This window comes from Panthera leo, chromosome A1 (assembly GCF_018350215.1).
Source record: "Panthera leo isolate Ple1 chromosome A1, P.leo_Ple1_pat1.1, whole genome shotgun sequence".
Lineage (NCBI taxonomy): Eukaryota > Metazoa > Chordata > Mammalia > Carnivora > Felidae > Panthera > Panthera leo.
The window spans coordinates 139,390,913-139,406,748 of NC_056679.1; the positions used below are offsets into that span (position 1 = coordinate 139,390,913).

The 15,836-nt window shown below is 36.9% G+C and overlaps 1 protein-coding gene across 3 annotated transcripts in view; it reads right to left on the reverse strand.

Annotated features, from left to right (window-relative positions):
- ANKRD31 (ankyrin repeat domain 31) overlaps positions 1-15,836 on the reverse strand; it is a 123,887-nt gene that overhangs the window by 49,221 nt on the left and 58,830 nt on the right. For all 3 annotated transcript variants that reach the window (XR_006203397.1, XM_042941147.1, XM_042941162.1), the window contains exons 12-16: positions 12,754-12,806; positions 9,855-11,334; positions 9,037-9,201; positions 4,000-4,137; positions 2,804-2,946 (exon numbers count right to left, since the gene is read on the reverse strand). Coding sequence is in view for 2 of the 3 variants with exons in the window: in XM_042941147.1 (XP_042797081.1) it covers positions 2,804-2,946; positions 4,000-4,137; positions 9,037-9,201; positions 9,855-11,334; positions 12,754-12,806 (1,979 nt within the window). In the remaining variant the exon portion in view is untranslated. The remainder of the gene's footprint in view (positions 1-2,803; positions 2,947-3,999; positions 4,138-9,036; positions 9,202-9,854; positions 11,335-12,753; positions 12,807-15,836) is intronic.

Below are 15,836 nucleotides of genomic sequence, written 5' to 3' on the forward strand. Positions count from 1 at the left end.
GAGCCTGACCCAGGGCTCAAACCCATGAACTGTGAAATCACGACCTGAGCTGAAGTCAGACGCTTAACTGATCGAGCTACCCAGGTGCCCCATATTTTCTTTTAAATTTTAAGGTGAATCCAGAGAAAGAACTAATTTGACTCAACTATGCAAGAAATACCTATTTGATGTTTCCATGTTTTATGAGTTCCTACCATTCTGGCTGGTGCAAACATAAACTACTCAGCCCCCTGTAAGCTCCAGCGATGATTCTGACAATCCTTCTTCCTGCTACCTCTTTGCCTAACCTTTACATGGTTTTCTTAAACATATTTGTAGATCAGCCAAGAATCAAGGTGGTTTTCCTTCAAATTTCTGGAAAGTTCTCTGTGCAGATCCTTTCTCTCTGGTATTTTGCCCCATAAATTCTAGCTGTTGGAGACTTTTAAACTCCAAATTCTATCTTCTGAACTTGAGACCATAGCGCTGTTTCTCTCTTCCTATGTTTCTGCCTGGAGACACCTAGTCCATATGGTAGGGCAACCATAGGATTTGCTTCCCTTCTCTAAAGGAGAAGAATGTCCTGTGCTGCATGTTGTACAGTGTCTCAAAACTGCTATTTTATATATTTTTTCACTTTGTAGTTGTTAAGAGGGGAGGGCATATCTTGTCCCTCCTAATTTTTCTGGTACGAAAATGGATGTCCATCCTCACCCACTTTGTATCTTTTTCTCTCACTCTCCTTTTCCTCTTCATTTTACAAGGTGAAATACAGGACCATTTTGGAAAATAACTTAAAGCAGAAAGGAAGATTTAAAAAGAATTTAAAATTTGGAAAAAATAGGCTGTTGAGTAACTTTTTCATGCAGTAATGCAAGAATAAAAAAATAAAATATAAGAATTAGCTTTATAGGATATAGAATTGATACTGATTAGGTCTCTAATACCATATATTTACCTCCCCTGCTCTCTTTTTAATCTTTCTAATTTATCAATATTCTATCTCAAGATAAAGAAATAGGGACAAAGGGGAGGAAATTAGAAATAAAATGAGCCACTGATCAAAGAACTGCCACACAGAGGGAAAATGAAGGAAGATGTGAGGAAAGATGCTGGCAATATACCAGAGTCAAAGAAATTAAAATATCTTTAAAAATACCACCTCCTTCTTTTGGGGCGCCTGGGTGGCTTGGTTGGTTGAGCGTCCGACTTCGGCTCAGGTCACGATCTCATGGTCCGTGGGTTCGAGCCCCGCGTCAGGCTCTGTACTGACAGCTCAGAGCCTGGAGCCTGTTTCAGATACTGTGTCTCCCTCTCTCTGTGACCCTCCCCCGTTCATGCTCTGTCTCTCTCTGTCTCAAAAATAAATAAAACGTTAAAAAAAAAAATTTTTTTTTTAAATAAAAAAATAAAAATACCACCTCCTTCTTTCAAATAGAACATTTCTCTTTAAAATAAAGGCAGTACTGATGTGGAAGGTTACTCTAAATGCAAACTTTGTCTATACTGCCTTAACATAAGGTCGAGCAATAGCAAACTACGGCCCATGAGCTAAGTCCAGTCTGCTGCATATCCTTACAACAATGCTGTAAGAAATCTTAGCTATGAGCACCACTGAATGCTGAGCTCTAGAAGTCCTTCTAATAAATTCTAAAATATAGGGGTGGTACCGGGGACCTCCTTATTTTCTTTGTTTTATATTGCATTTTTCAGGATAATGTCTAAAAACCTGATTTTCCTACTATGAAATTTTGGCCCTTATTTAAGTGGTTTCACTTTAAGTGGCCTTTTCCTGTACATATAACCAGTAAGTTCACTGATCTAATGACTCTTCCTGTTTCCTTTCTTCCATTTCATGACTACATAACCTTGAGACTTTATCTTAGGGACCAAAGGGCTTCTTTGGTCAAAAGCAGCCACTCTGGACATTAGCCCACCCATCTGGTATTATTCTTAATCATTAGTTTATATCTCTTATCTCTGCAAATCATAAATTCCATAGTATTCCTTCACATGACTACCTTTAAACTGAATAAAGTGGGAATATGCTTTCATGAAATTAACAAAAAAATCAGCAGGCTCTTAAAAATATCTAGGGACAGATAAATTGGTGTTAGTGAGACGTTCAAGGTATTTTTTACATGAACCTTGGTTTTAATACTGTTATTCATAGTGGTTTCCTTAACTGTTTTCCAAAGTCAGTGATTTTTCCTGAAACCTGTACTGCCTATTGATAACAACAGAAGTCTTCTCAGATTTGTCAAACAAAGATGAGTCTAAAAATCTTAGGAATTTTAAGGTATAGATGTGAGATTCAGTGTTACTGAAGTAATTACCTTAGTAATTTTTTCTTGTGATGGCTGTCTGATTAAGAGAAACAAAGGAGAAAAATACACAAAAAATCCTCAGGAACAAGCAACATTCATTTGTACCCATTTTTTTGAAACCTCAAACCCACTGAGAAATTTTGAGTTAAAGTCTGTCAACATGTATCATCACTATAATTAGGCTCTTATGCACAAGAGCCAATCATTTACGACAAATAAACATGAAACGTATTAAATTTATAACCTATGTTTACCCTGAGCCCTTTCATTTTATTCTGACTCATGTGAATTCTATGAACAGAGACAATGGAAAAATGATTCATTAGGAAATATGATTTTTCCAATCTATACACAATATCTTATTTTCATTTATAATTTTAAGTAGTTTTAAAAATCATTTAAGGAATCACATTAGTGCTCAGTTTAAAATATCTTCATTTTCTTCATTCACTTTTCTAAGGAAAAGTAATAGGAATGCAATCTGATATGCACTGTACCTTTAAATGACTGCTGGAGGCAGCATCATGTAAGGGCAGAATCCCACCTAGATTTTCACAATTAACATTAGCACCAGCTTTTAACAACTCTACAATTGTATCATTAGATCCCTTACTAGATGCCTCATGGAGTGGTGTCCAACCTAAAAAAAGGAAAAAAGAAAAAGCCAAACAAGCTGCTGCTTAAAAATCAACATTCATGTAATATCTCCATTCTTAAGTTTATTTGCACTAATGTAATTAGTATCTATATTGATTCAAATGTGTATACACTAAGCATTAGACAAGAAAGTATACTGAAAACTGACCTTAAAATGTGTTTCATTTTGGGGGGTGCTTGGGTGGCTCAGTCAGTTTAGCATCTGACTCTTTGTTTTGGCTCAGGTCATGATTTCAACGTTCGTTTGAGCCGTACATCCAAGCCCTTGCATGGACTTCTCTCTCCCTTTCATTCTCTCTCTCTCTCTGCCCCTCCAGCTCTCTCTCTCTCAAAATAAATAAATAAACTTAAAAAAATGTGTTTCATTTTTGTCAACAAATTGATCTCGGGAAAAAGTATTTCTTGATACAAGGGTCAAAGAAAAGACTCAGAGAACATAAAATGGGACTAAATTTTTTCACCTCAGATATTAAAATAGAGTACGATCATGTCTGACTTTCTCATTTGTATCACTGCATTGTCACTTATCTCTTTAAAATGATATATGATTCTTGAAGTCAACCTCTGAGTTTTTCCCTCTGTTAATTCCTCACACGATGTTTGTGCTTAAGCAAAATGTTAGAAGATCAATTTAAAAATGGAGGCTTAAAATTAAAATTAACAAAGAGAGACAAAAGGAACTATGTAAAGAGAGGAGAAAGAGAAGGGACAGGGAAACGGGAAAAAATTGGCATTCTCTCCAAAGTGAGAGAATAGTATTAAGGCCTCTAAGGAAAAGGCCTAAATAAAGCCCCCCTTACTCCCCATTCTGTATACTCCCTCTGAATGCTCCCATATGTATGTCAGAAACTGCTTCAGAGGAGGTTATTTTAGCAACTAGAGAAAACCAAGATAAATTTAACTATTCAACTAAATAATATATTATAAAAAAGAAAGTTCAAAGTTAGCAGCCGGGATCAAAATTGGGAGGGAGGATGAAATGTGTAGTTCAGTGAGTTCAAGTGATAAAGACAATTAAAATCTAAAGAATCCAAACCTGCATTATCTTTTACATTCACATCTGCTCCAGATTCTATTAGAGCCTTCACCAGAGACAAATTTCCTCTTGTGGCTGCCAAATGAAGCCGGCTTTCCCTTCTGGCATGCCTCTTATTGATTCCAGCTGTTTTCATTTCTGAAAATTTGCCAAGCAAAACTGAGGCTTCTTTTCTGCCAAATGCTGATTATTACAAAGGAGCTTAGAAAATACAGAGCAACTTCCTTAAAATATCCTAAGTAGGGTACACTATACAAAACATACACCGATATCATCATTGCTATTACTGTTTTAAAATGTAACTTGTGGAGAAATTATAGAGCATCTAAGCACATTACTTTGCATTCATTCTAACAGTTACTCAATCATAAGATTAAAACAAACTTACTACAGTTCTACACTCCTCTCATTCTCAGTAGTCCTGTAAAAATGGATAACATTTTTCTTAAAACAAATTGTGATTTTATAAAACTCCTCTATTCTCTATCTCAGTGAGTGTGTTTCTGATCACAGAAGATGCCAAAAACCGAATTATGGCCTATTGACTGGTTTTTCTTCCATAAAGCATGTAGTACAATATTATACAAAGATTTTAAAATATATTTATTTATTTTTGAGAGAGAAAGAGGGTGCGTGTGTGCATGAGCAGGGGAGGGGTAGAGAGAGGGAGGGAGAGAGAATCCCAAGCAGGCTTTGCACTGTCAGAGCAGAGCCTGATGCAGGGCTCTAACCCCAAGAACCATGAGATCATGACCTGAGCCAAAGTCAGGAGTCAGACACTTAACCGACTGATTCACGCAGGTGTCCCCAAAGATTTTTAAAAGTCTTTTCTTTGCACAAGTTAGAAAGACCTAAGTTGGAGCGAAAAGACACAAACCAACAACAACAACAAAACAAAAGAACCATATTTCCTTCTTAATTTCTTCCCTAAACCATGCTAAAATGATGGTAAAAGATTTTTTTAAGTACCATATAAGGACAAAAGAAGAGGAAACAATGGAGGACAGAGGCGTCAACAACTTTTTGGGAATCAGAAAATTAGTGACAGAGAAGAGTTAACTGACTTGGTAGACTGGGGGAAAAGACTCAACCCAAATGGCTGCAAAAAGAATTATAGAGAAAGAGAGTCCACCTGAACCCCAGCACTTGAGGACATCAAGTACCATGGAAGGCAGGGTGCATGCAACTGGGCTAGAAGTGCAGAGATTGACTGAAAAAAAAACAAAAAACAAAAAACCATATATAGAAAAGTTGGGAATCCAAGTTCCCTTCCCTAATGCTGTAGTGTCTGGCAACCATTCCTCTTACCAAGGTCCCCATCCCCAAGCCAGGTAACTGGAGGTTATTTTCTGTAGAAATTGTATCAGAGAAGCTTCAGAGTGAGACATAAGGCAAAGTTGAGGTTTAGAGTGATGAAACAGAAAGGATATTCATTATACCAGTAGTTCTCAAATGTAGTCCCAGATTAGCAGTTATCAGTATGACCTGGGAAATGTGTTCAAAATGCAAATTCTCCAGCCCACTCCAAAAGCCTACTGTAGAGGGCAGACTTTAAGATAATTCCTGGGGCGCTTGGGTGGCTCAGCCAGTTGAGTGTCAGACTCTCGATTTCTGCTCAGGTTGTGATCTCAAGGTTGAGACACTGAGCCTGTTTGGGATTCCCTCTCTCCCTCTCTGCCCCTCCCCTGCCTGTGCTCTCTTTCAAAATAAATTAACTTAAAAACAAAACAAACACAAAACTTCTAATGATCCCCATCTCCTGGTATTTATGGCCTTAGATAATCCCTTCCTCTTGAATAATTTGCTTCTAACCAATAGAAGACCTCAATATCAAGAGTATATTTCATTCCCTTCATTAGGCTACAAGAGACTAACATTTTCTGTCTTGCTAGCAAATTTGCACTATCACCTTCAACTTGCATGTTTTGATGAACCAAGTGGACATGCTGGAAAAACTCATGAAGGAAGAAACTGAGGATGACCACAAACTGGCCACAATCCTCAAGGAACTGAATTCTGACAACCACCACATGAGCTTGAAAATGGATCCTTCCCTTGTTGAGACTTCAGATAAGACCTGTCTTGGCCAACAGCTTGCTTGTAGCCTATAAAATAAACTGAGCAGAAGACCTGCTTAAGCCATACCCAATTCCTAACCTGCAGCAACTATGAGGTTGAAAAACGTGTGTTGTTTTAAACTAAGTTTGTGAATTTGTTATATACCAAGAGATAACACACCTAATAAATCAGATGTTTTGAGGCTAGAGTCCAGCAATATGTATTTTAATAAGCTTTTCAGGTGATTTTGATGCAGGATAAGGTTTGCAAACCATTGCTTTACACCTTAAGACCCTCTCCCTGCTCCATTTCCTAAATGCCAGCAAGAGGATTCTTTGATTATATGAATCACAGGAATAGTAACAGCCTTATGGCTATCTTCCACTGACGTCCAGACAAAATCATATTGCTCTTCAGAAATTTGTGCTCAATGGGGTGCCTGGGTGGCTCAGTCAGTTAAGTGTCTGACTTCGGTGCAGGTCATGATCTCAAGATTCGTGGTTCCGAGCCCTGCGTCGGACCCTGTGCTGACAGCTCAGAACCTGGAGCCTGCTTCAGATTCTGTGTCTCCCTCTCTCTCTGCCCCTCCCCTGCTCATGTTCTCTCTCTCAAAAATAAACATTAAAAAAAAGAAGAAGAAATTTGCACTCAGGAATTCTTTACTGGAACAATAAAGATATTTTATGTCTATTATATATATTCAATATTTTATATACACATATAGAGAACATATTTTAAAATTATGAAATACCCAAAATGGCACACCTGCAGTTTTCAAGTTTGAATTGAAAAATCTCTCCCAGTCATTGTTACTGTGAATGGTCCAAACCTTCTCACCTTGTTCTTTGTGTTATAGCAAAGGAGGTAGGCACATAATAAACATTTTGGGGCAAAAACTCTAAAATTCTTCAAAGTTATTGTCATCATAAATTTCTACACCATGTAACTAAAATTTTAAAATAAAATCTGGGAAAAAAAACTAGAAAGGAAACAAAGAGGACTCAATTTAAACTTGCAAAAAAACTTCTTCATAAAGTCAACTGTTGTTAATACTGAGTACTTTTTAATAGCATTATACTTTATTAATAAATTAATAAATATTAATAATTATTAAAAATATAATATTGAATACATGGTATTAAGATTTATTTTTAGTTTGTGAGTTGGTTTTTTGAGAGTGAGTAAGGGAGGGTCAAAGAGAACGGGAGAGAGAAAATCCCAAGCAAGCTCGTGCTGTCAGTGCAGAGCCCGACACAGGTCTCGAACCCATGAACCATGAGATCAAGAGTTACCTGATCTGTAACCAAAAGTCGGAGGCTTAACCAACTGAGTCATCCAGCCACCCCAATAATATTATTTATTAATAAAGTATAATGCTGTTAAATACTCAGCTTTCAGTTACTTTGTATGTGATCTATTCTTTACTCTCTGGAAGCTCAAGATCCTTAATTATATCTGCAGAGATTCTTTTTCTAAATAAGATAATATTCACCTCTATATAAAATAATATCACAGGTTCCAGGGATTAAGACATGGACATGTTTTGGAGGACCACTATTCAACCCACTACAGGAGGGATGTATAAGAAGGTCTTTAGATTACACAAGAGAGGGACAATGGGACAAGGTTCTCAGAGAATGCCTAATCCAGTGTCCTTCCTACCTCTTAAGAAACAATAGACAAATGAACTTTTCAGTGTTTAATATTTAACCTGAAGTGGCTTGGCCCAGCCTATTGTTCACCACAGCCTTATCTCCAAGGACCATCAAAAGAGAGTTAGCTTGTCTATATTGCCAAGCACACACAGTTCATTCATCTGACAAAATGAAAACCAGTGGCTACTCTTTTTGTTGTTGTTGTTGTTGTTTTACTTTTTTTTTATTTCCATGATTTTTGCCCTTTTTGTTTTTTAATATATGAAATTTATTGTCAAATTGGTTTCCATACAACACCCAGTGCTCATCCCAAAAGGTGCCCTCCTCAATACCCATCACCCACCCTCCCCTCCCTCCCACCCCCATCAACCCTCAGTTTGTTCTCAGTTTTTAACAGTCTCTTATGCTTTGGCTCTCTCCCACTCTAACCTCTTTTTTTTTTTTTTTTTTTCTTCCCCTCCCCCATGGGTTTCTGTTAAGTTTCTCAGGATCCACATAAGAGTGAAACCATATGGTATCTGTCTTTCTCTGTATGGCTTATTTTACTTAGCATCACACTCTCCAGTTCCATCCACGTTGCTACAAAGGGCTATATTTCATTCTTTCTCATTGCCACGTAGTATTCCATTGTGTATATAAACCACAATTTCTTTATCCATTCATCAGTTGATGGACATTTAGGCTCTTTCCATAATTTGGCTATTGTTGAGAGTGCTGCTATAAACATTGGGGTACAAGTGTCCCTATGCATCAGTACTCCTGTATCCCTTGGGTAAATTCCTAGCAGTGCTATTGCTGGGTCATAGGGTAGGTCTATTTTTAATTTTCTGAGGAACCTCCACACTGCTTTCCAGAGCGGCTGCACCAATTTGCATTCCCACCAACAGTGCAAGAGGGTTCCCGTTTCTCCACATCCTCTCCAGCATCTATAGTCTCCTGATTTGTTCATTTTGGCCCCAGTGGCTACTCTTTAATTTCCCTTATGTTGAAAAGGCTCTCTGGAAGCTGTTAAGTGATCTGGCACAGTTCAGATGTGCTGCCCCCACTCAATATCATTGCTGTCTGTTTATTTTACCTCCTCTAACATTTCAAGTTAAAAGTCTTAGGCAGAAATATGACAAGAATGTATCTGAAGACTAATGGATTCTCAAGTGGCACTTTATAGTAAAACCATCTGATAAATATAGCTGAAGTAATCTTATAACCTAGTGAATGAGAAAAAAAATCAACCGTAAATGTGAAAGTTTAGCAATTCCCTGAAGTAGAGTGGATTGCTGGGATTGATCATGTCAACTTTTACCTAGACAAGTATAGAAATACAAACCTTGGCTGCAGGTAGCTTTCAAGAAATTTTGTCTTTTTCTCAAATTACGGACTTTTTTGTGTTTCTGGATACCAGTAGACATGTGAATTTCAGAATCTGTTTTTTCTTTTTTCTCAATGTTTCTCACAGAGTTTTCATCTCCATTGATATTCGTTAATTTCTCACCTGAAAACCAAACATTTTGTGACATACAGTTCTCCTTACTAGCTACATGATTAGAAAAGAGTCTGGTCACATAACTGTTCCAAGTTTCTGTTCCTACCTGGACTGGTGTGTGTGTGTGTATGTGTGTATGTGTGTGTGTGTGTGTGTGTGTGTGTGTGTGTGTGTGTGTGTGTGTGTTTGTTTTAAGGGAATGAAAGTCTTAAAAAATGTTTTTAGGGGTGCCTGGCTGGCTCAGTCAATTGAGTATGTGACTCTTGATCTCAGGGTTATGAGTTTGAGCTCCTGGTTGAGGACAGAGATTACTTAAAAATAAATTCTTAAAAAAGTATACCTTTATATAACAAAGTGTGCTGGATACAATACTTACAGGAATACAGTGAACCACTGAAATCAAATGAGCTAACGATTTCCTGCTATAGAAACTTCTATAAATTATTAACTTCTATAAACATGAATTTAGCAACAATCTTTGATGATAATAGTTTGATTTTCAAGTCAACAATATTACTTAATTAATAGTATCCCTAAATTATACTCTACATGTCCTGATTCTGGTCAGTTTGGGCATAAGGTGAGTGGAATTCAGTTAGAAATTTCTATCAAATAAGTAAATCTATTGGAAATGTGTACTAATCAAGAAATATTATTAATACCTGGTATATGAGACATTTCTTTCTCTTCTTTTTGTCTAAGTTGTGAGACATTGGTCAATTCCTTATTAATATTGTCGGCAGAATAAAAAATTATATTATGTATGGTTTTGTTTTCTGGAATATCTTGTTTCCTTTTTTCAACTGTAGTTGTTTCTATTACATGAGAATTAACAACTGCAGACAAAGGCCCTTTGGAAGAACTTGGTTTTTGACTTTCATTGTTGTAATCCCTTTTAGCGTCTTCTCCTTCATTTACCTTTTCCACAGTATGCGTATCTGTTTGATCCATTAAAGGATCTTGAGGCCTTTTGAATAGCTCCACATGACTAGTCAACTTTGAAGTTCCCTGTGTTGAAAATGTTCCTGGACAAAGCTCTGGACTGCCATGTGAATGATCAAAAGAAGTTTCATATGTGCATCGTCCGTAATTTGCAACATGTTGTTCAGGACCTATTGTATTATCTGACTCAGAAAAATCAACAGCTTCCTGTTGTGGAAATATGGTTAGACTGCAAGCTTTTAACTTATTTTCCTGTGAAATATGGTCTTCAGAAGGGAAAACCTGTTGAAAATCCATTTCTTCTCTATTTGTTATATTCTCTTCACAATTATAGTGGTTTTTGCAACCCGTAGAACATACCACTTTTTTAGGTGTTATAGTCTTCTCAGAGATATAGCAATCATCATCATCACTAAGATTTTCCTTTATAAAGGATGCGAAAGAATTTTCCCACTCATTAAGGCTCTCACCTTTTTGACCCAAGTTACTATTTTCATGAGAAAGGCTAATGTGCTGTTGTTCTTGGTGAGTGTCAGGCTGCTGATGTGTAGTAACAAGTGGTAACTTGATTTCTTTCTGTAAGGAAAGTCCTGAGAAAAAAACAGCTTCAGCTCCATGAGTGGATTCCAAGCATTTTGTTTCCTGATTATCTGATAAATCCAGGCTGTGGATATGTGTCTCTTTGAGAACTGAACAAGCCTCCATACTATTACCTAATTCATTTTTCAGGCTTGATGGAGCTAGGCTAAAAAGTTTATGTGACTTTTCCGGAAGGTCAGCAAAGCCTTGGAGAATATCTTGTTGACCAGTAACCAATCTACTTATTCTTCTGGAAGAAGAAACAGCGACTGTCTTTCTTGGAATGCTTTCTTGTTTTGCATCATCCACTTGAGTTCTTTTATGCCATGTGTTTCTTCTTCCTCTGGCTTTAGACACATTTGTGCTAGGACCTTTGATATCCTGGAGACTGTCTTTTCTGAGTCCTCTAATAGAGTGTATTTGGTTAAGAGCTGATTGCTTATGCATGGATTTACCAAATTTTGTGTCTTTGGAATGTCTTCGGTAATGTTCATATACATCTTTATTTATAAATAAGCCTTCTTTGCTTCCTTTATCAACTTTTACATCTTCTGATTTCTGTCTGTTGGAATTTTCATCACAAACAAACCCAATGAGATTTTTAGAACTGAATTTTGGTTTCTAAAGAAAGAAAACATATAGTTAGCTTTAATTTTCCACTGTAGCTCTATATTCAATTAACTCAGGATTGTTGATAAATGAAATCATTATGCCATTCAATTTTATGATTTGATCTAAACACAGCACCTGATGGCATATATATACAACGTTGTATTTCAAAAAAGGATTAACAGAAAAAGGGAAATGTAGTAGATTAAGACTCATTATGTGTACTAATCCATATTTTTTGGTTCACATTTTGTTTTTGCCAGTATTCAGCACTGTTCCTCTTATTAGGCATAATTCAAAATTTAATCCACTTAATTTTTATAGGCTTTAAACATAACCAAATGAGAATGCTTTAGAAATACTCTCCTCGGGGCGCCTGGGTGGCGCAGTCGGTTAAGCGTCCGACTTCAGCCAGGTCACGATCTCGCGGTCCGTGAGTTCGAGCCCCGCGTCAGGCTCTGGGCTGATGGCTCAGAGCCTGGAGCCTGTTTCCGATTCTGTGTCTCCCTCTCTCTGCCCCTCCCCCGTTCATGCTCTGTCTGTCTCTCTCTGTCCCCAAAAAAATAAATAAAAAACGTTGAAAAAAAAAAATTTAAAAAAGAAATACTCTCCTCTCCCAATTGTTATACAGATAGAGCTAGAATTGAGAGTTTTTTCATTTAGTATCTGACAGACTGTAGGTAGGGCAGGAAAAGAAGGGATTTAAAAACAAGAAGATAGCCTGGGTGGCTCAGTTGGTTGAGCATTAGACTCCTGATTTCGGCTGAGGTCATGATCCCAGGGTTGTGGGACTGAGCCCCATGTTGATCCCATGCTGAGTGTGGAGACTGCTTAAGATTCTCTCTTCCTCTGCCCATCTCCCCTGCTGGCATTCTCTCCTTCCCTCTCAAAATAAAAAAATAAAAATAAAAACCAACCAACGAACCAACCAAAAAAACCCCAAAAAACAAACAAAACAAAACAAAACCCAAGAAGGCAGATAGGCTCCCAAACCAATCTGCGTGAAAAAACTGTTGTAGGCTGCTAAGATTAAAACAGGGACACTGCTTCCTCTCAGTCACCACAAACCAAGCCCCAGATGAAGAGTAATGGCCCACAGTATAAAGTTTGAAGGAATGGGTTGACACCTCTGGCTTAGACCAGAAGAAATTTGACATGGATGATAAACCCCATGGCTCCATGAAGAGGAGGAAAAAGGAAATGGCTATTGACACATCAGTGTGCCAAAATATACTACCTTTACTCAACTGCTTCCTGAACTAACAGCCCAGAACACTGATTCTCACGTAACTATTCCAAAGTTTCTTAAAAGCAAGGTGAAGTCACTGTTCCTGATGAATGCTTTAGCCATCTTTCTTTCCACTCTGATAATCTATAAAATGGGCAGCGTGTGCAATCTATAAAAATGTTTACTGCTAAACAGCGCTATACCTTGTGCTGGTGTACATCCTCTATGTTTGATAGGTCAGTGCTGTTCTTTTGAGCTGTAAACAAAAAGAGAAAATCAAAGAAAACAGCCTCCTGTAGTCAGACTCTAGACTTTTAAAACCCACAAGTCCTTTGCCATGAGAAAACCAGAGGATAAGTGAAATTATGCAAACATTTTCCATTCAAATTGGCACATATAACATTCCTGTAACTAATAACTTTCATATTTATTAGAAACCCCATACTATCTTGAGAAAGCTGAAAATATTTCTGTAGGAAAAGCAATATGGCCCCAACAAAATAACAACAAAGACGGGCAATGAACTATTTCTATATTTCCCACAGATATATCCAGATATGGAGCTGTCAGAAAACTACTTTTATATAGCAAAAAATTATTTCATAATTAACTGGATTATCATTTCCTAATATGTCTGCTTAATAAGGTTCTAGTCTGAATGCTCTGTTCTCATAAAAATGAAACATATATGCATAGAAAAGGCCAGTAAGAAAAAAAAAAAAGATGGCTTAATAAAATATACCTAGGTTGATAATAAAAGTACTTTAGTGTCTCTTTTAAATCCTAGAGGTGGAATTAGTTACCTATATATACATTTGGCCTCAAAAGACAAAAACCTAGAAACAGTGCCTTGTACGTAGGAGGTATTCAATCATTATCTAATAGAAGAAGGAATAATGAATGAACGTCTTAGGTGTGATATGTAAACAATTTAAAATTATTTAAATACACTAGGAACTAGAAATATAAAAGTATTTTAACAGGGATGTAACTGGAAAAAAGAATATTTTATTTCTTGGGAATAATTTTCATGATAGCAATCAACTTACAACGAGCATAATGAGGCCTGGCATTCACCTACTCACCTCATACAGAAGACAGTAGGTTCATAGGATGTCCTTCAATGAGGCAAACAGGCTTGGAGCACAGTCTCTGGAGGCTACTCCTGAGTTTCTATCTTTACTCATTTGCTTAGCAGCTGGGTGACCCTGGGTAAGTTTCTTAATATCTCTGCCTCAGTTCCATAAAATGAAGGTAGTAATCGTCCCTATCTTACAGAATTGTTGTGAAGATTCAGTATGATAATCCATGTAATCCATGTACAGAGTTTAGAGGAGGTCCTGACACATAGAAAGTGCTCCATTATTAATTTTATTATTTTTTTTTCAAGAGCAGAAAGGACTCTGTGCCTTTTCCTAACTGTGGTTCTTAAATAAGACAGCAAGAAAATATTTCACAGGAACCACCATTTTGGGCATGGTTCCTAAGAGAATCTGGAAGCTAGAAAGGGGCTTTAATCTCCTCTCAGTTTCAAGAGTCTATATGCTCTAGTATAACCAACTTAACAAAAAAAATCTATACAAGTATCAATTCTGAGGTGGTGAATGTTGGTGATGTAGCTGTAATTTTTTTCACTCTGTTATTCCAAGCTTCTGTCATATGTAAGGTACTGTACTGAAGCATCTTACATACATCAACTCTAATCCTCACAGTAACAATCCCGCAGGTATCTAAGTAGAGGAGCAGATATTAGAAGCCCAAATTTACAGATGAGAAAACTGAGTGTTAATATACCTCAGGCTATAAAGTTGCTAAGAATGAACTCCTGTCCTATACCAAAGAAGATGTATTTTACTCTAAGAAAACCACCAAATATTATTGCATGAGGGAGGTTTTTTATCCATCATTCCCGTAACAAAAAGCTATTCAACTCAAATTTAAAAACAGAAACTCTCAACTAGTTTTTTCATTTATATTGATAAGTCAGCTAATAATTAATGACAGACTTCAAAACTTCAAACAAGAAATATTCAAACCACCTACTAAAGCATGATAACACAGCCCAGCTTCGTAAATTCCCTCACCAAGGAAGAATGGAAGCTAAATCCTAAGAAAAAAGGCTTGGGATCCTTTTCCATGAATGAAATTCCCTTGGGTAGGTGTAGGTCAGAAGTGGGCATTAGTGAATGGGAGATTCTGGATTTGGAGAAAGGGCTATAATGCTGGAGAAAGGGCTATAATGTTGGAGAAAGCACTCTCAGAAAAGCAAAACAATGCATGCTATCATAAAATAGAGCAGTAAAGAAATTAAGCAGATTATCAAAGCAAAAATTTAAAAACATACATGCTTTTGCCTCCAACTGAATATGTGCAATTTTCCACACAGCTTGAAATGTAAATATAAGTGCAATAATTTATCTCAATGAATGGAAACATGAATAATCTATCTCAATGTGCTTTTACAGACCTGGCCTCAACAAGGTGTTGTCTGTCCCTCTTACTTTCTGATGAGACTGGGCTACAGGGGAAGGAGTGTTTTGTTCTAAAGAACCATTAACTAATTGCCTCTTGGTGGCCTTTAATTCTCAATGAAGTTATCTCATTATTATAAAGTAGGGTGTTGGGGTGCCTAGGTGGCTCAGTCAGCTGAGAGTCCAACTCTTGATTTCAGCTCAGATCATGATTCCAGGGTCTTGGGATCCAGCTGTCAGGCTCCATGCTTAAGATTCTCTCTCTCTCTCTCTTTCTCTGCCCCTATCCACCACTTGTACTCTCTCTCTCTCTCTCTCTCAAAAAATAAATAAATATCGCTTCTCGGCCTTTTGGCTAAGATCAAGTGTAAAAAAATAAATAAATAAAATAACATAGGGTGTTTTCATCCAAGTCTTAGTTCTTTGTCAACAGCATTCAAATAGTTACCTCTTAGGGAAAATGTTATTAAAATATAGTTTGGTAAAAGTGAACGAAGCACACATACAGCTACTGAAGGTAAAGACTTTATTTTGTTTGTTTTGTTTAAAAGGACTGACACACTATTCAACAAATATTTACTCAATGCCTACTGGGTACAAGGCACTTAATTATTCATCACCAGACTAAACACAAATCCTTTCCTTCATGCAGCTTAGATTCTGGTGGGGGAAGACTGAAAATAAAAAATAAACAAATTGTCCAATGTGTTAGAAGGTGTTAAGTGCTATGGAAAAGGGATAAATAGAAGAGTAATATAAGGTAAGAAGGATTGGAGTGAATGTGGCAGTTTGAAAAATATGTTCATAAAATTTTT